The sequence below is a fragment of the Anopheles merus genome, chromosome 2R (genome assembly GCF_017562075.2).
Source record: "Anopheles merus strain MAF chromosome 2R, AmerM5.1, whole genome shotgun sequence".
NCBI lineage: Eukaryota > Metazoa > Arthropoda > Insecta > Diptera > Culicidae > Anopheles > Anopheles merus.
Window position 1 is genome coordinate 43,548,212 of NC_054082.1, and position 19,408 is coordinate 43,567,619.

At 43.7% G+C, this 19,408-nt stretch overlaps 3 protein-coding genes across 4 annotated transcripts; all 3 read right to left on the reverse strand.

Annotated features, from left to right (window-relative positions):
- Positions 1-4,680: 4,680 nt before the first annotated feature.
- On the reverse strand, positions 4,681-8,328 carry LOC121589084 (proline-, glutamic acid- and leucine-rich protein 1-like). The gene is made up of 2 exons (XM_041907714.1): positions 7,413-8,328; positions 4,681-7,326 (listed from the first exon to the last, which is right to left on the reverse strand). The coding sequence occupies exons 1-2, from the start codon at positions 7,515-7,517 to the stop codon at positions 4,864-4,866; spliced, it is 2,568 nt and encodes an 855-aa protein (XP_041763648.1). The 5' UTR covers positions 7,518-8,328; the 3' UTR covers positions 4,681-4,863.
- Positions 8,329-8,424: 96 nt separating this feature from the next.
- LOC121589085 (holocytochrome c-type synthase-like) lies at positions 8,425-9,806 on the reverse strand. 2 transcript variants are annotated; one of them, XM_041907716.1, is made up of 2 exons: positions 9,661-9,806; positions 8,425-9,501 (listed from the first exon to the last, which is right to left on the reverse strand). In XM_041907716.1, the coding sequence occupies exon 2, from the start codon at positions 9,497-9,499 to the stop codon at positions 8,663-8,665; it is 837 nt and encodes a 278-aa protein (XP_041763650.1). In that variant the 5' UTR covers positions 9,500-9,501; positions 9,661-9,806; the 3' UTR covers positions 8,425-8,662. The 2 variants fall into 2 exon arrangements, with proteins under 2 accessions (XP_041763650.1, XP_041763649.1); XM_041907715.1 differs by having other exon boundaries at positions 9,644-9,806.
- A 6,508-nt stretch (positions 9,807-16,314) lies between these two features.
- On the reverse strand, positions 16,315-17,728 carry LOC121589541. Its single transcript, XM_041908536.1, has 3 exons — positions 17,526-17,728; positions 17,350-17,458; positions 16,315-17,270 (listed from the first exon to the last, which is right to left on the reverse strand). Exons 1-3 carry the CDS (start codon positions 17,636-17,638, stop codon positions 17,160-17,162), a joined length of 333 nt encoding a protein of 110 aa, XP_041764470.1. The 5' UTR covers positions 17,639-17,728; the 3' UTR covers positions 16,315-17,159.
- Positions 17,729-19,408: the final 1,680 nt, after the last annotated feature.

Here is a 19,408-nt window from a genome sequence, read left to right on the forward strand (position 1 = left end):
GTAATGCGCGCCGTGTGCAGGTGATGGCAGTGCCGAACCGTTCAAACCAATCACGATGGTGGGGAAATTGGACAGGGCTGCTCAACGCCACGCTCTCTACGGTGTGCGAGTTGAGGGTCGTAAAATTGACGCTAGTTTGAGTGTAAATAGCATGCAAGGAGTTTTTCTAGCATACACAAAGCAGGTGGGATTCATTGAGTTTATTTTCTTTGGGTTTTGTTCTGTTTAAGCGTGAAAATTAGCTTTTCCATGGTTCTTTATCATCTGTCGTTATGAAGTTCAGTACCACTGTTACAGAGAAACGAGGCAAAAGCGGAGCAAACGGCTCTCTCTCAGAAAAATCCCTTTGTTCGGAGAGCTGGTTCTGAATGGCCACGCAAGACATCCGCCGTAATTTTACAACCTCTGTAGTGGTGTGCGATCAAAATAAACGATTTCTTTCAAGAGAGCACGCTATATGCTCTCTCTATCAGCTGTTCAGTTGGATTTTACTCCAGCTCATGGTGGCTCCTGGTGATATAAAATATGAAAACTATACTAACAGTAATTGAACTGAACAATTTATTGCAACATTTATCGAACATTTCAATAGAGATTACAGAAAATCATGCTATGAAAAATGACAAATTACAAACCACTCAAGGTCACGATCAGTGTGGCCAGATTATTTTGGCGGTTTTCGGTAGGCGCATCAAAATTTTATCGGTAGTTTTCGGTAGGTTAAAACTCGAAACTTAACTGAGTTAAAAGAAGTAAACGCGAAAGAAGTGTTAAGCGAGATGGAGGGGAGAGGGGGGTGCTAATGCGCAAAATGAAAGTTCCATCTCACGAGAATATGCATCCTTTATCCAAGATATGGATTAGATTTGGTTCAGCGGTTACACAAATGAAGGTCTTCTAAGACCACAAATGAATCATTCCAAGCCAAAGAAGAACTAAGATGCACATTTTTTTCTCAGTGGTGGCAAGTTCTTTTTCTCGGGGCTCCACCCGACCGCTTAGGGCCGCAGCAGTGCTCCATTGGATACAACTTTATCGTACGTGCTGTCATTTGATTTTCGCTGGATTATTTAGATTGATTTGATTGTTTGGCTGAGTTTTATAGTTCAATGATTAAAAAAATTGAAATCCTATATATATATATATATATATATATATATATATATATATATATATATATATATATATATATATATATATATATATATATATATATATATATATATGTATATATATATATATATGTATATATATATGTATACATCAGTATTTCTGGTCACTTTGCCCACAGGGCAAGGCGAGCTTTTTGGCGGCCACCGTCGCAAAACCGTCGCAAAACGTCAAAACTGAGGTCGCCAGCGAGCGAAACTCGCAACGATTTCGAGGCGCTGGCGACGGTCGTTTTTGACGTTTGGCGACGGTTGTTGACCTTTCGCGCGAGCTTTTGCCCTGCGAGCCAGTGTGGCCAGATTACATTGGCAGATTTCGGCAGGAGCACTGTTGAGAACGCAACCATTTGAACTGAATCAATTATTTTAACGATCAATTTCGTTTTACCCTACTAGCAAAGATAATGAAAAAGTGTGCGAATTTTATAAATAATGTGTGTGGTTTGAGGCAAGATTGAGTGAAGCTATGAATTAAAATATGCTTTTGTTCGCAATAAAAGTGATAAAATATTTATAAATCAAGTTTGATGTGTTAAAGTTTTTCTTTTGATTCGGGTGCACCAAGTCCGTGTGAAGGGAAGCGCACAGCGTGCTAAGAAAGAAACGATCGAGAGGGGGTTTCAGTCCAGCGCAGCGCAACTCGCTGCCCAAGCGCCACAGATTAAGCTTAAACGACTGGAAAATTGAATATCCATAGAAAAAAAATGAAAGCTCCACAGCTTCATTGGTTTGATCAATAGATGGCGTATTACAACTCATCATTATATTGCTATCCTTTTCTTGCAATGTGTTTCGACAAGTTGCATTTTATTATGACCTATATAGCCTTCTAACTTTCTGAGCAAAAATCTATATAAATGGTCGTGTGGTTAGATACGTGGGTATCAACACCAATGACCATTGCTCAAATCTCACTTGCTTCAGTGCTGGTGGTTTCCGTTGGAGTTTAGTATTTAAACAATCGTATCGCCGTTCTAGTTCTAGCGATGCATAACTTCAATGCGAAACCATACAACAGTACAGAGGAAATGAGAAAGCTCTCCTCCAAGCGATGAAGCTCAACTGGTTGGGGTATCCCACCAACAGATAGCGCCACCAGCTTTTTTGCTATTTTTAGAATGCATGAGTCGTTTGGCGTCTGCTAAACGAAGTCTTTCTATATTCCGTTTAGGTAGAGAACTTGAGTCGTTTAGAAGCCGTTTAGTGGTCGTTTAGTGGATTTGTGGCACTTGGGTGGAATCAAGTAGAATCCAGCTTCTTCCCAAGCGCCACAGATTAAGCTTAAACGACTGGAAAATTGAATATCCATATAAAAAAATGAAAGCTCCACAGCTTCATTGGTTTGATCAATAGATGGCGTATTACAACTCATCATTATATTGCTATCCTGTTCTTGCAATGTGTTTCGACAAGTTTCATCTTATCATGACCTATATAGCCTTATAACTTTCTGAGCAAAAATCTATGTGAATGGTCGTGTGGTCAGATACGTGGGTATCAACACCAACGACCATTACTCAAATCTCACTTGCTTCAGTACTGGTGGTTTCCGTTGGAGTTTAGTATTTAAACAATCGTATCGCCGTTCTAGTTCTAGCGATGCATAACTTCAATGCGAAACCATACAACAGTACAGAGGAAATGAGAAAGCTCTCCTCCAAGCGATGAAGCTCAACTGGTTGGGGTATCCCACCAACAGAGAGCGCCACCAGCTTTTTTGCTATTTTTAGAATGAATGAGTCGTTTGCCGTCTGCTAAACGAAGTCTTTCTATATTCCGTTTAGGTAGAGAACTTGAGTCGTTTAGAAGCCGTTTAGTGATCGTTTAGTGGATTTGTGGCACTTGGGGTTTCAGTCCAGCGCAGCGCAACTCGCTGGAATCAAGTGAAATCCAGCTTCTTATCTGGAATGGTTTGTTATGTACAAACTCGCGATGTTATTTTTATATGTGCTCTTTTTTATACTAGAAAAAATGTTTAATGTACTTTCAATATTATTATTAAAATAGGATATTTTTCATTACTCGCGTTCTCTTACGGTAGTTCTGCTAGAAAATATCTGTCAAACACACTTTATCACTGAAGTAAGAAGTTTCAGGGAAGTCTACCCAAGCGCCACAGATTAAGCTTAAACGACTGGAAAATTGAATATCCATATAAAAAAATGAAAGCTCCACAGCTTCATTGGTTTGATCAATAGATGGCGTATTACAACTCATCATTATATTGCTATCCTGTTCTTGCAATGTGTTTCGACAAGTTTCATCTTATCATGACCTATATAGCCTTCTAACTTTCTGAGCAAAAATCTATGTGAATGGTCGTGTGGTCAGATACGTGGGTATCAACACCAACGACCATAACTCAATTCTCACTTGCTTCAGTACTGGTGGTTTCCGTTGGAGTTTAGTAATTAAACAATTGTATCGCCGTTCTAGTTCTAGCGATGCATAACTTCAATGCGAAACCATACAACAGTACAGAGGAAATGAGAAAGCTCTCCTCCAAGCGATGAAGCTCAACTGGTTGGGGTATCCGACCAACAGAGAGCGCCACCAGCTTTTTTGCTATTTTTAGAATGAATGAGTCGTTTGCCGTCTGCTAAACGAAGTCTTTCTATATTCCGTTTAGGTAGAGAACTTGAGTCGTTTAGAAGCCGTTTAGTGGTCGTTTAGTGGATTTGTGGCACTTGGGAAATAATTCCAACTTGGCAACAATCACTTTTATTAACATTTATGGTGGCATGATTATGACAAAAACAGAAGTGGCTCCAAACGAACATCAATGATGTAACATTCTAAGGTCGGAAAAAAATCGGAGCCGAATGAATCCTTTACTCAGCGGCATGGAGATTGTCAAATTCGGTGGTACAACCGATGACTCCAACGGTTTCGAATGGCTCTAAACTGCTCTATTGGCTTCGAACGGCACCGAATGGAACTGTTGGTTTGATTTGGCCGGATTCGACGTCGGAATAGCTAAGATCGGAAATGGTTTTGAGCCGTGGATGCGATTCCGACAATCAATCACTAGTTGTTGCAAAGTTTCCTAGTGTGTGTATCAAGTTATTTTCAATCCTTTTTCGTTTGTAGACAGTTGACGCAAATCTATTTTTCCATACAGAATGTGCAATCGAGTGTGCATAAAATTATGCTGATATTCAGAATTTAATCGAAACATAATACGACTGAGCTTGCATTCGATTCAATGACTCTTAAGGGTCTCGATTGATATGTACGATTGTGTAGAATAAGTTTATGAGATGTTATGGGTACATTCATGTTAGTTTCGAAAAATATACCAAAAAGGATTGTTCTTCTCTGGAAAATTTAATACACTTTGAAAAACAGTAGTAACAGATTTATGGTCTGCAGTGCTTTTAGTAATTCTCAAAATATTCTCGCCTATATGATCCTATATTCGTTACTAATACCTGATGATTTCATGCCTACGACTATTTAACGAATTAGGTTACGAAATATAGAGAATGTTAGGTCGGTCTTTCATTTTTATTTCATTAACTTCATGTTATTGATAAACCAATAAACAAGGGTAAATTGTATAGTTGCTAGAACAGTATTTTTTATTCAGTATGTGCTTATTTCAAGATACACAAACAAACGCCATGATTTTAACGTATCCCAAGCTTCATAATTCATTCGATCCTACTAAAGCTTAGCGGAATTAATAACCAACTTATGGTTCGTCAACGAACTCGGCTACCATTTCCTCTACGATTTCGTCGATGTTCTTGGTTTTACCGGTGTTTCCGTTACAGCTGTCCTGCCCCAACATTTTGGCTTTCTTCGCCGACACGCTACTGTTATCATCGTCAATTATTTCGATTGAATGTTTCAAATTATTCTTTTCACTGTTGGATTTAGGTGCAGATAGCTCTACGTCAATTGGCACTTCCATCACATCATCATCCTCCTGTTCCTCATTCTGTGCTTGTCCCTGTTCCTCATCACTGTCCAGCACCGCCACCACCGCGGAATCACTCGTTTTTCCATCATCATTGTCATCATCATCGATTGGATGAATAGTTCCTGCATCATAACATTCTGTATCGTCGGGGATGTCGGCGATTGCGTTTGTCTTTTCCTTTACTGTATCATCTAGCGAGGACACGTTTACATGTTCTACCCATCCAACAGGTTCGTCCGTCATTTGCTGTTCTTCTTCGTCAATAAATGACTCGTCGCTTGCTTCTGTTACGGCTAGTGATTCGTTAATTTCACCTTCACTTTCGTATGCTGGTTCAACGGCCGGCTCGCTAGGAGCACTGGCAGCTTTTAACGGCGAAGTACCAGTTGCCGGTTCTGCGACTGATGGAATTATCACATCAGAGGAATCGTGCACTCCGTTGGTACCGTTCGTTACAACCACCTGCTTGATGGTGAACATCGCCAGCGGGTGATTGTCCTTGTTCGCTAATGCATCCTTAATGGCGGACTTGTCCGCAGGGAAGTACAGTGTTTCCTTCCAAGGATGTACCACCAGTTCCATCGTGCGGGCCAGTTCTGCAGCCACCGACCGAACGGTCGCACTGGAGTCCGTTGTTTGCAGCGTGTTGAAAATATAGCTAGCATATTGCAGCGGCGGTGGACAGTGGTGGTGTGGATTCACAATAAGAGCGGCAAAGGCACGGAGTAAAGCTACACGCACCTGGGCGTCGCCGTTTAGCCCAGTTAGCTGGTGGTTGGTTACCAGAGTAAAACACAGCGGAACGATTTTCTCCTGCAATAGTTTATGAGTGACGGGTTTGATGAAACACCCGGCGGACTGCAACAGAGCGGTCAAACATGCCAAAGCAGCACGGCACAGTGGCTCGTTGCCATGATCAATGAACAGCTCCTTGTTTTCTGCCGTTGCACTACCACTAGAGTGATTCTGGTTAAGTGCGGTTGCTGCATTTTGCTCCTTCTGCAGCTTCCTCTTAGCTCTGGCCGACAATCGCTTGTTGCTGGTGGCACCCATCTTGAGCGTTACCTCGCTCTCGTACGGCGTAATGTCGCGCATTATCTGTTCCAGCAGGGCTTCGTTAACCATTTCGATGTTACTGCCGTACCGCATCTTTTCACACCACAGCTGTACGCTGTCGTAGATTTTCGTTCGCAAGCGGATGAATGATTTTTTCGCACCTTCCGAGTCGTGGCTGTTGCTCTGGGTCGCTCGGAGACACTTGGAGAACATCTCGCAAATCGTGTCACCAAACATCAGCATATTGGTGCCGAGGGCCAGCACTAGCCCGTCCAACACCTCCAACAGCCCGTAGTGCATGGACGGTAAAAACGCACCGAATGCAATGTTTTCCGCAATCGGATTTTTGCCCATCGCTTCACAGGATACGGACAGCCCACGAAGTACAAGATTTAGCGCTTTAAACGGGGTGATTGGCTTCCCCACCGGGTACGCACCTACAATGGCTTGATCAAGAAAGGTAATTAGATTGCAAGCACGTATGGCGATCAAGTGCGCTTTACGGATAGGATTTCCGGTGGTTCTAATGTCAGGCAGCTTCAAACACTCAAGGTTTTCCTCCTCGTCAAACGTTTCCGGCGTGTGGGCAAAGATTTGATTCAACAGATCGTGTATCGTGTCAATCAGCTTCAGATAGTACTCTTCCCAAGTTTTCTTATGCAGCGAACCGTGCTGTCCTCCGCCTCGGATTTGTTGCAGCAGCAGCAAACAGTTGGCCGTACGGTTGACCACAAACCGATCGGTAGAATCGACCAGCGAGTAAAGGAACGTCTCGATGCGACTTTTCAACGGGCCACAAGCACCAGCATAATGCTGCATGGCCAGCTCGAGAAAGCTCAAAGCCGATGGGACCGCCGTCGGTTCTAGCTTGGGCCCAACGGATTCGAGGATTTTGGCCAGATTGCTGACAAACAGTTTGTGCAGCTCGGTCGAGCCCAGGGAGCGATGTAACAGCTGCTGAAGAAGTTTGTACACCAGCGGCAATGTTTGCGTTGGCCCACGCTGGTCGCATACTTTTGTGCAAGTGTTCAGATAGAACTGAGCCTTTTCCTCGATCAGATCCAGCGGGCAGTCGGGCAGCAGGTGGATGAGAATTCTTAAACCACGATCGCGCGTTCTGGCACTGGCTAGCAAGGTGCCTAGTTTGGTGAATATTGTGTCTAGATCATTTTCAGGCTGTAAAGCACGAAAAAAAAAGTACATGTGGTTAGAATTTTGCAATCTCTTCGCAATGCGACTACCTAATCGATGTTTCAACTTACGTCTGACCAAAACGATTGATGTTCATCTATATTGTTCAGAAAGGCGGTTAGTAAACCATCGTCACTGTCGAAATGGGTCCCGAATAGTTGCCCAACACCTTCCATCGTTTAAGGGGACGTTTTACGAGACACGAAATACAATAAAGCAATCACTTTTATTAATTTGTATAGAATACACGTGCGCCGGCCTGAACGTAAACAATGAAGGCGTGGACAGTGCCGTTCAGGGTTGCCTAATAAGTTGATCTAATGTCATACTCAAATGTCTGCCTTGCACAGTGGGCTTGCATCATATTTTTTCAACGCTTTTTTTATAAAACGCAAAAAATCTTTTTTATTACTTTACAAGTATTACTAATATTTCCACGCTATTTTCTACGCCACTCCCTACACTAATCCTGTGCTGCACTTTCACTTCCAGGTATAGTTTGTTGACTGGAACTGAAAATGAATCGGTACCAGATCCGGACCCGGTTGAAGTATCGTTCCAAATCCACAACAGTTCCAGGTACTGGTTTAAGAAAATGTATTAAATCGGGAGCTATTTTTGGATCAGTGTAAGTTCATCATCAGATCCAGGACTGGTGTAAGTTCGTGATAGGTTCCAGGACCGGTATAAGTTTATGATAGGTTCTAGGACCGGGATGGGTTCATGATCGGTTCCAGGACCGGGATAGGATTATGTTCGATTCTTGGACCGGTATGGGTTGGATATGGGTTCAGTATATGCAGTTCTTGAAGAAAATAGGTAATTTATTTGTGTCAGGACCACTATGGGTTTGGATTTGGTTTTAGATTTTAGATTTGTTCTTATGGGGTCGTCATAAGCACCTTATTTTAATTGCGTTGCGTGGTCATCAATTTCGGAGTACTCTTTAGAGTAAAGGAGATCTTTCAAATTTTGATGTGCAGCTCTGTAACCTTGCCAAATTAACTAGTTACTATAAATTTAGCCATCAGCAACCATGTCGCCAAATTCATAATTTGATTATTTTGATGTAAAAAAGCACTCTTTAAGGTGGGTAAAAGACGAGGCCTAGAATTTATTCCGAGAACTTGTTACATTCTCTACGCAAGTATTGCAAACATAGGGTACTTTTTCGTTATTGTTGAGTGCAGTAAGTCTAGATAATTTAATTGTACTCCTTCGTCAACCGTGGTACTTTCTGATCCTAAGTCGCGCGAAACGTGTCTCAAAGAAGCTGTCGTACATTCTAAACAATTCTTATAGCGCCAGCGATCCAGTTCGCTTAGTTTGTCAGCTCCTTCAGTTTGTCCTCCAGCTCGAACTTCCATCGCATGTAGGCCACCTTCATGCGATCCCACACGTTGTCGAACGAATCCATCGCGGGCCTCACATCCAGCAGGGCAAATTTGTACTTCTCGTCCACCATGCCACCGTCGTAGTAGTCAATGATGTAGCGCACATCCTTGCCACAGCGATCGATGATCCAGTCGTGTCGGTCGAATGGCAGCTCGTATCCCATCATGTTGCGAATCTTAGCCCGCGGGCTGTAATCGGTTGCCTTACCGCCGAAGCTCTTCAGCCGCGGATTGCCACATTCGCGGGCGTGCAGCGCTTCCCACTTAAGTACCTCCTGCCAGGCCTGCTCATTGTTGGCGTTGTGTATCTTTATAATATCGTCCATGTCTTTCTGAGCTATATCGTCCTTCTCCCAGCGCCAGCCCTTGCGCAGCATCGCATTCCAGAACATCTGCTGGCTTGGGTACACCCAAAACTCTTGCTTACCGTCGGTGGTCGCTTTCGGAATCGACGACACCTGGCGCTCGGTAGGCAGTGGGAACGGTTGGCCCGGGGCGGGATTTTGATTTGCCGGTGGCATCATGTTCAGCGGGTTCACTTCTGCTCCATCGTGCTTAATCGGGCATTCGGATACGAGCACTGGTTGTTCTTTGGGTTGCTGTTTTTGGTGCATCGGGCATTCGGGCGGAGGATTACCGGACATGGCTGCTTTATCGCCTAGCGGTGGATGTCCCTTCGGTAGTGCCGCATCTTCACCCTTTGTCAAGGTGCTGGGCACTATGTTCGAGGCAACCTTTTCAGCTGCAGACACCGTGTTTCCCATGGCTGGAAGGAAACAGTACAATAATGTAACTTTATGAAAATCTGGGCGTAAATTGCGCAGGTGACCGAATGGTAACACCGGTAGGGTTACATAATTCACTACGCATCAATCGAAGAATGGATATCTCTTCATTGTAATGTATACCTGTGGGATAGACTCACTGGACGATTTGCTGATCAAACTCGGCTTAGTTTTGTGGTAAGTTTGCTAAAATTTCTCAAGTTTTCGTAACTTTGCTTTTCAATGTGATTTGTGTTGTGACAGCTGAACGAGGAGCTGCCATCCCCGTACAACATGGCGAGGGTTTTTGACGTTCGGATATCGCTGCATCTCGCTCATTTTCTCTACCCTTCCTTTACATGCCGTCAATGCTCGTTTCAAATTGTTCTTATGTGCCCTTCCCCCCCGCCCCACTTCACATCGAACGCTGCTTCCACATTTGTCCATACGCCTTTCGTTGTGTTGGTGACAATTTACGCGCATCACATATGTGTGTGTTCTCGCTCGTTCTGACATGCCATCTCTTTCGCGCGTATGGACGCGAGAAAAAACGTAAACAAACTTGGTGGTTGACTAAATTAATGTGCGCAATTTTGTTCAATAATTTAAATCGGAGTCGATTACTGTTTAGTATTAATTCAATTAATTTGACGGGTTAGGGCCGTAGGAAACCTGCGCAGCGCATAGGACCTCAATTCAAAGAGGCACACGCAAAAATCAGCGCGAGGAAAGACCTGGATGAACCCAGATAACACATCTGGCGGCTAGTAAGTGTGATACAAAATGCTTGATCTTAAGCATTATATTAACAAGGCGTGGTATTTTGCATCTTGCAGATCATCATTTTGTCACAAATGCGTCATGTTGTAGCGGGTACAGTGTACGCTTATTCTGATGTGTTAATTTGCTATTTTTAGGGCCACCACTTGAGACAGATTTTGGTGCACCAGTTTTGTAGGAGAATGGGAACCACAAACCACAAACATCGGTATACAGTCTGTTCCCGAGTTACGCGGTTTCTGCGTTCCCTACGAATCCGCGTAACTCGAATATCCACGTAAGTCGAATTTCACGTTTTTGACAAAAAAAAAACTATTGATTACTCGGATTTTTTTATTTTATTTAGTACTTTTATACACTTTATCATTTATTTGATATGATTCGTGCGGAAAATTCTAATATTTCTGGCTTTTAAGCGATTTCAATTTGTTAGCCAAAATGCAATATATAACGAACTTGAAGCAAATTGTACCGATTTGACATTTAATCTGTCAAATTTAGAAAACCGCGTATCTCCGAATCCGCGTAAGTCGAGAACCGTGTAACTCGAGAACAGACTGTATTCACACGCCCTCCCAAATAGCCAGAATTGCTTAAGCAGCTCATTTTGGCACGCTAAAGATCGCTGCTCTAATTCGCCTTTTGCAGTAGATAAACAGCATCAAAGTTCTATGTGGGTCTTTCAAACAGCGCCTAAGCAGCTTCCTTATGCCACGATGCCAGGGATTATTTTTCTTTGTGTTTTATTTTCAAGCAAGCGTCATAGATGAAATAAACAACAAGATTTGTTTCGTTTAAACACATTTGTATATTTTTAAATCTTTTATATTGATGACCCAAGCGCCACAGATTAAGCTTAAACGACTGGAAAATTGAATATCCATATAAAAAAATGAAAGCTCCACAGCTTCATTGGTTTGATCAATAGATGGCGTATTACAACTCATCATTATATTGCTATCCTGTTCTTGCAATGTGTTTCGACAAGTTTCATCTTATCATGACCTATATAGCCTTCTAACTTTCTGAGCAAAAATCTATATAAATGGTCGTGTGGTTAGATACGTGGGTATCAACACCAATGACCATTGCTCAAATCTCACTTGCTTCAGTGCTGGTGGTTTCCGTTGGAGTTTAGTATTTAAACAATCGTATCGCCGTTCTAGTTCTAGGGATGCATAACTTCAATGCGAAACCATACAACAGTACAGAGGAAATGAGAAAGCTCTCCTCCAAGCGATGAAGCTCAACTGGTTGGGGTATCCCACCAACAGATAGCGCCACCAGCTTTTTTGCTATTTTTAGAATGCATGAGTCGTTTGGCGTCTGCTAAACGAAGTCTTTCTATATTCCGTTTAGGTAGAGAACTTGAGTCGTTTAGAAGCCGTTTAGTGGTCGTTTAGTGGATTTGTGGCACTTGGGGAATTACACAAAATTTTACACAATTTACTGATAATTCACAATCACTTCACTCAACATTCATTCTTCAATCAACGAATCTAACTTGTGCAGCAGCAATGAGATTATTGCCGGCGTCCGTCTTTGACACTTTGACAAGAGCCATCTCGTACCAATGTCATGCATTAAAAAGCTATGAAGTTCCACCAAGTTCGGTACGCTTTCTTAACAAGCCTTCAAGTTCCACTATCAACCCTACACATAGTGCTAATCAGCCGCAAAGTTCCAAAGAGTACCATGTGCCTGTTAAAAAGCTCCATAGTTCCGCAAAGTACCGTCTATCTCTTAATCAGCCACAAAGTACGACATCCGAACGATTTTTCGTTAAACAGCCCTAAATCAGCTATAAAGTACGAGCTGGCTATTTGGGCTCGTGCACCTGAATGCATATCGACGGGCAATTGAATACATCGATAGTACAATTAAATGAAGAACCGCCCTACCAGCATTAAACGGCTTTGAAGGCATTCAGAAGGCATTTAAGGCCTTAGTCGCCTTAGAAGGCGAATAAAGATTTCAACCGAAAATTTCACGGATGTAACGGGTTCTCTTCGAAATCTTTCAACTTTTTGATTCAACGAGAACAGCTAGCTTGCCACCATCTTAGCTAGTTTATATACTGGTTTTGCACCCTCACTAATGTAACTGCCAAATAGAGCAGTAATAACGCTTTTGGTTCCGAACCGAATAAGCGAGTGTTCAAATCCTGATTTTTATGATCTTTTTTGTGTTTATTTCTTTTTAAATTAATATTTTCTTGCTATAATTAATACAAACAAAATTTATGTGAAGCTAAATTAAAATAATACCTTTTGAAAACACATAATAATTACACTTTGTCCACCCTTCATTATCAGGATGGGAGAAATATGTATCTCATTTCTCCTTTTCTAATAAAAATTATCAAAATGAGTTTGATATATTAACACCTTTCAACGGGTTGGTCTTTAACAACCGAATAATGCCTACCAACCACCACCGAATCAGCAAATGCAATAGCGGAACATGTATGAGCAAGTGAAACGGCAGAGTGCAGATGCTAACATGGCACACACATGAAATGTAGGACTCCGTGGGGTCAATGAGAAGGGGGGGGGGAGGTGATGGAGTGTAATTATTTTTTGGTCATTTAATTTTGCCCACCAACACAATCGCCAACCAGAGCGAGCTTTTTGACGGCTATCTTAACTCTCAAAAATCCTCGCTCGAAACGTCAAAAACCATCACAACGACTTACAAAAAGCTTCGCCAGCGAGGGAAAATCGCACCGATTAGGAACGTTGGCGAGCTCGCAGAAACCGGTTTTCCAGTTCTTATGTTGAGCTTCGAGTTCAGTTGTTGCATGTTTTGGTACACGTCTGTCTTCGCACAGTTGTCGGGTTGGGGAAAATAGATTTTATCATTTTTGCACTTTACCAACGTAAAATTAAAAGATTCAGGAGGCCGAGACAGTGAATTTCAATTTGATTTCAGCAATTGCTATGCTGCATACTTCCATCAACATGTTACAATTCATGATTGATACTGTTAATTATAGAAACGTTACGAACGTTACATATTGTAACGCTATCAATAACAGTGCAGCACGTGATTGCAGCAGTTTTTTTTTCAAATTGTGTATGCTATGGATATTTGATTTTCGAAATATTAGTTTTCATAAGCAATTGATTTGTGTAACATGAATAAATCCTTTTCCGCGAGTATATTCCAAAAATATAACCAGTTTATTACAATTTTCAATTCAAGGCAAGAGACTCTGTATTCGAATTAGATGAACCAATAATAACGACCACTAATGCACAACAGGTAATCTGGAGACTTCATTGCCTGCACTTGTTGATGTTGCATTTACCATAATCTCATTTGATGAACTACGTTTTCCTGGGGTGCTTTCTCATGCCGGTGCTTATCGGTCGCTTGCACAGTAATGTAAGCGAGCGGAGAACGAAGCGCTGATACGCGTTATCACCAAGCCAAACATCACTTCGATTGCAGCGATCTTGCCAACGCGTCTCGCACTTTATTTCATCTGTACACTGTACCGGTGTACCTACAGTCACGCTCCTCATAAGCCAGCCGTCCTAAAGCGAGGAGCTATTTTAAGCACTAGTACCGGCCATTTCGTTTGTCAGCCGATAGCAGTCAGGCCTCAGGATGTGTAACAGCCTGTTGTTCGCCAGATCCATCGATAAGGCTCGCGTCGCAATCAATCCGTTGGCCATTGTGTGGTGTTTACTTCGTCGAACGAACTAACCGATGGACTGCACTTGATTGTTGGCCGCGTATAGGCGCAACGGAAGATGCATACACGCTGCGTGAGATTGTGATCGCTGGGCGGAGTTTACAATGCAAATCCTCTTTCGAAATTAGTGAGCTTTACGATGAGTGGGATTAGGAATTTCCCAGCTGTGTGACTGTAGTTGCCATCCGTCATAGGAAACTTTTTTTTATACGTGTTAGTATTAGCATCATTACTTTGCGTGATGATTTGCTCTAAATTATCATACGTTAGGTCATGTACAGTTTTGTCTTCTTGGTAACTGTAACGTTTGGTTCATGGAGATACAGGGAGACATAAATAAGGTTTAACACAGGTGGTGTAACATAATTTTCTTCACTTCCTTCTGCTCACTAAAAATGCCTCCCACAAGTACAAGAATGTTCATAATCGCACGTGTTTCTTTTTTTTGTTTACAACCGGCTAATACTCACGTGCAGTGCTCAGCACCAAACCTATCTACGGTGCAAAGAACAGCCGTATTTGAAAACGCACACCATTCGACACGCTGTCATCGTGAATGATGCTACCCCCACGGTGCCATCACGTTGATCGGCACATGGAAATCGGAGCATTTTCCACAAAACTACACCATGTGCTCGGTGTGGTTACGTCTGAACCTAATGCACACCACCATCACCACCAGTCGGTGCGACTGAATCAGACCAACGGTAGGCCAGGGCGGCAGTTTGAGTCATTTTGCACATTCTAACGCACGCCGTACACGTGACCGAGAGTGTATACAAAATAAGCTGCATGGCGGTCAGCGACTTCCCTGGGTGAAGGTTTTGGCGTGCGAAAGGGGGCTTCTTCACTAGTGGTGGCACTGATACAAAGAACAAAGAAAATGCCTTCTGCTATTTACCGTAGCAATGGTAGAAAACGTAAACACTTCCTTACGAAACCGTGACAAAAGCCAGATTAGCGACATAACCACACGGCAGAGGGATTTCACTATTGCTCTTTGAGGGCGTACCAATTTATGAAGTATGTGTTCGTTTACTTATGCTCATATTACCCAAATAGAAAGAGAGCAATGCTTATCTGAACGCTCACACGAGAAATAAATACCTGTATTTGCATCTCTGTTTGCTGGCAGCATTTTATAAACCAGCTATACATGATTGCCCAATAAACTCATTTGTAGAAACGAACAAAACCATTGCGTAACCGGTCCATAAACTGGACCGGACTTGAGACGCTCACAATCGCAACGCTGGGATGCCCGGCCCAACTTACCATGGGGTACGTGGCTGATAAGGGATGGTAACGTGTGCACACGCAAGCTATTGATATGAGCCAGTACAAGCATATGTATGTTTGCCCGAGTTTCCCTATGCCATGGCCAATGGCATTAGGTTAGTGGCGACAATTTAAACCATTTGAACGGCATGTTTTATCAAATTTCTTCTAGCAATTAGGTCTTGATAATGCGCAATTTTCTACCTTGGTGGGTTGATAAATTAACTTTTCATAATGGAGCTAGCAGAGAGAAGTGTGGAAAAGAAATTGCGGGTATGTGAATATCTATTTTTTGCAGCATAATTCCAAATCAGGTTATGTTTATGGCATGGCAGTAAGTTGTAACATTTGCGCTCCCACGTATGTGAAAACATGCAAATGAACTTAAACCATCGAATTGGCTAGAAAACTAAACTAAATGTCTACACTTACGTTACATTTGAGTGTATTGGTTACGGGCTTCATTATGGAGACGCATGGTACCGCGAAGAGGCCAAACGTGACGTGGGAAGAAGAAGTGAACCTCAAATCGATAAGCACACCGCACGGCACAATGATCGTGTGTTGTGCGTCATGTCGCCCGAAGCTTAAAGGGCTTGTGTAGTGTTTTGCAAACAGGGCTCCGTATCTCGTGTCCAGCCGGGAGCAGCTCCTTGGCTCGTGAACAGAAATCAGCTATAACGGTGGCGATAAGACTCCGGTGCCAGGTAACAACGCGCGCTCACACACCCACCCCAGCGGAGACCTTCACGAAGGTCACGTTTGGTGGGCAGAAACTTTAAGATTCGCGTGAATACTGATATCACCCTGCCTTGAGTCGAAGCTTTACAGGTTGACAGATAATGAAAAAAAAAACGTCGAAGCATTCGGGTTGCGTGGTGGAAATCTAACGGAAGCGACTGATAAGCGACACAAACATATAAATGATTGTGGAATTGGTAGGTTAGAAAAAACAAGCCACCCACAATATTTTTTTGCAATTGAAAGGACCTCTAGAGAGAGAGAGAGAGACAGGGAGAGAAAAAAACGAGAGCTCAACATGATTGTACTATAACTTCTGGTGTGTACTATATAGTGGTATATTGTACTATATAGTGGTCAAATAACTTGAGTTGACTGTCAAACAGTAAAAAACTGGTGTGATATTGTTCTGCCAAAACTTATTTCCCAAGGCTATCGCTGTTAAGTACGTTGGCGCTAGAGATATTGGATGAATTCAATCCATTCCTCTTCAAAGAGGGAATCTCGGTTGTCACGGCAGCATTGCAAGAGGCAAGGCAACAAATAGTATCCAACTTCAAGCTGACTAACCAGCGCCCGGTGTCGTGCAGTGTCGTCTACCCCGTGTTGACGTCACGTGCACGTGGCAGCGCACAAGGTACCGGTCGGTTGGGCAGCGTGTAACGCCACCCAATAGCTACCACACTGTAGGACGCCATCCACTTCCTTCAGGTTGACATTTGGCATTTGGAAAAATCGTTAGACACAAAGGCACACATTTGCTGCATCGTGACCAGCCGTGCTTCTGAAGCTTAAGCAAAAGGGACTCTGACTGTTTGTTGCTTTTTGCTGAATACAGGCTTTGCGCTAAAACTGAATATTTTAATCCACTAAATGAAAACGTTACCGATGGCCCGGTTCGATGAGTTCCATCCACCAACGTATACTCAACGACATAGACATCGGCAGCGGCGAATTATTTAATGGAACGTGGAGTTGCACGTGGAGTGTGTCTCATAACACCGGTAACATTAGACGGGCACCATTCCCTCTGTCCCTAGCACTCTCTCTATCTCTCTCTATCTCTCACTCTCTCGCTATGTGGGTCCACAGAATATGTTAGTGTTTGTCCTCGTGTGCACTTAGAATCCCGCCCGCCATCGATGCGCTGGGCTGGGCGCACTAAGCTGCTAAGCCATCGTCAACTGGCCGCCCGTACGTAGGATACGTTACGTAAAGCTGAACCTCTCTGATCGCTATCGAACTGTTGGCACAACTGTTGGGACGATGGACCTAGGAGGGAACGAGAATATACGAGAAATCGAACTAGCATATGAAAGTGTATGGTTTAATACATTTTTCTCCCACTTACCCTCCCTGTGTTTGGGGTGCGAACATTAGCGTGACGGATAATTAGTGTAATGTTATTCACCTGCCCTGCCAGCACCTTGCCGACCCTCTCGCAGTGTACATTGTTAATCCTTGGGGAGGGATGGTAGGTTACTTTTATCGATCATATCGTCCCAGTGATGATCAAAGTACCAGTACCTGTGTTTGAAACAATTTTCTAGAACTGTCTGTGTACAGTGAACGCCAAGTGGATCGTGTGATCGTGTGATTGAAAGCGATGACGCGTACTCACAGGCCCACTTCTGAGACATCTTGAGCCAGGGGCAGAGATTGCGGTCGCACTAGAACTAATCAGAGACCCCCTTCGGGTTCGAGCTGCTGATAGCCTTTGCAAAATGGCCGCTGCGCGCCACTTTAGCCGAATTTGTGTGAGGTTATCTCGCCGGCTGTGTGTCGAGCAGCAAAATAAAACGATACGCGCACTTGAAGATAGTCGCTCGCTGCGTGTGTCCATTCCTGCGGGTGAAGTTGGCAACGGTGCTGCTGCTTGCGGCATTTGTGGCGATTAATAGTCGGCTGCGCATTTGTTTGCTCGCGCGTTGGGTACGCCTTGGTACACATGGAGTTGAAGTTTTATTCAGTTTTGTGGTTAACGGTTTCCTTTGCGGGTGCTTCTGAAGGAAATTGTTTAATTGTATTGTTTTGTACAAAATAATTTTGCCTCGTAGTGATTAGGCATGGCATTACCGCTAGCTTCAATTATCAGAAACTTGGCATTTGTCGCAAACTCTTTGCCGCCAGAAAACCGTTGATCTACGGCTGTTTGATTTTGTTAGCCGCTCGAGGGAGATTGGCATTTTGCACGAGCTCCTTCCAACCGAAGACACCCTCAACGTTACAGCTCGTTCAGGCGCTCGCGGTACCGGTAGGAAACCACTTTTTAACACAACCGGGAAGGTAAATGACATTCCGTGACATTGAAAGAAACGTGTTTGGCGAACGGCACCGCGATTGCTGTAGCTGTTTTGTTTCTCCTGCTTTTTTTTCGCTTCGTTTCGGTTTATAACCCCCTCTCCCATGGGTAGGATCGGCTGAAACTCACCCAACAGCACCACAATGAAGCCGAACGCACGATCAGCTCGCGTCGCGTACACGTGCTTGGCTGGGACTACGAAGTGTCTGGGTTGTTGCTGTTGTTTTTCTGTTTTTTTACTGCCCCATGTCGTCCATGCTTCCTACCCATCATGTTTCGCTTTGTTGTGAAGTGCGGGCCACAGTTTCCTTGTTTTTCGCCCCTTCACGTTCGCCGGTCGACAACAGACAACCGTCCGCAGGGAACGCGCCTCCATCAAGATCCTGGTTGCAGAAAACAGGGCGAGCACAACATCACTTCGCTCCAAATATCCAATCCGGTTCTGTTAGGTGATTACAATACATGCATTTATTTACAGGTAGAAGCTATTAAAAGTTACCTAAATCGATCAAATCCACTCCTATCCGAGATGTCAAACCCAAAATGTCTCGAGTGTAACACAAACGAGCTGTTCGAGTAGTTACTTCATGGCTGGTGCACCTGTCGGCACCACGATGGAGGAGCACGTTTTCGCTGCCGGTGCGCAATTTCAAATGTCAAACGTGCGCCACTTCCTCTTCCCCGCCTACGGTTAGTGCAATGTGCAAGATGGTTTTACGGGGCAACATCTTCGTTGGTAAAATTGACGGTGTGCCGACTGGGTGCTCCCGGGCAGCTCCCTCACTCTCTTATCATCCACCCGCGGTCGCGTAATCCATCGCCGAGTCAGAGAGCCTGAGAACCCGTCGGGCCAATCACGCGGGCACGTGATAGGGCCGGCCACAGGGGTTGGGAAACGTTACACTCCACAAGGGACACGAACGTGATATTCGATCCGGTTGAGGAAGGTTCTTCTGTTTACCCTTCATGTTCAACCCTAACCCATCGACACGGCATCGGTAACGGTGCGCGTTATCGGTCGTTCAATCGGTCGTTTGCTGATGCTCTGCCGTGTTCTAGTGCTTGTGTGCTGCACCCGCAACCATATTTGACGAAACACGAACGTGAA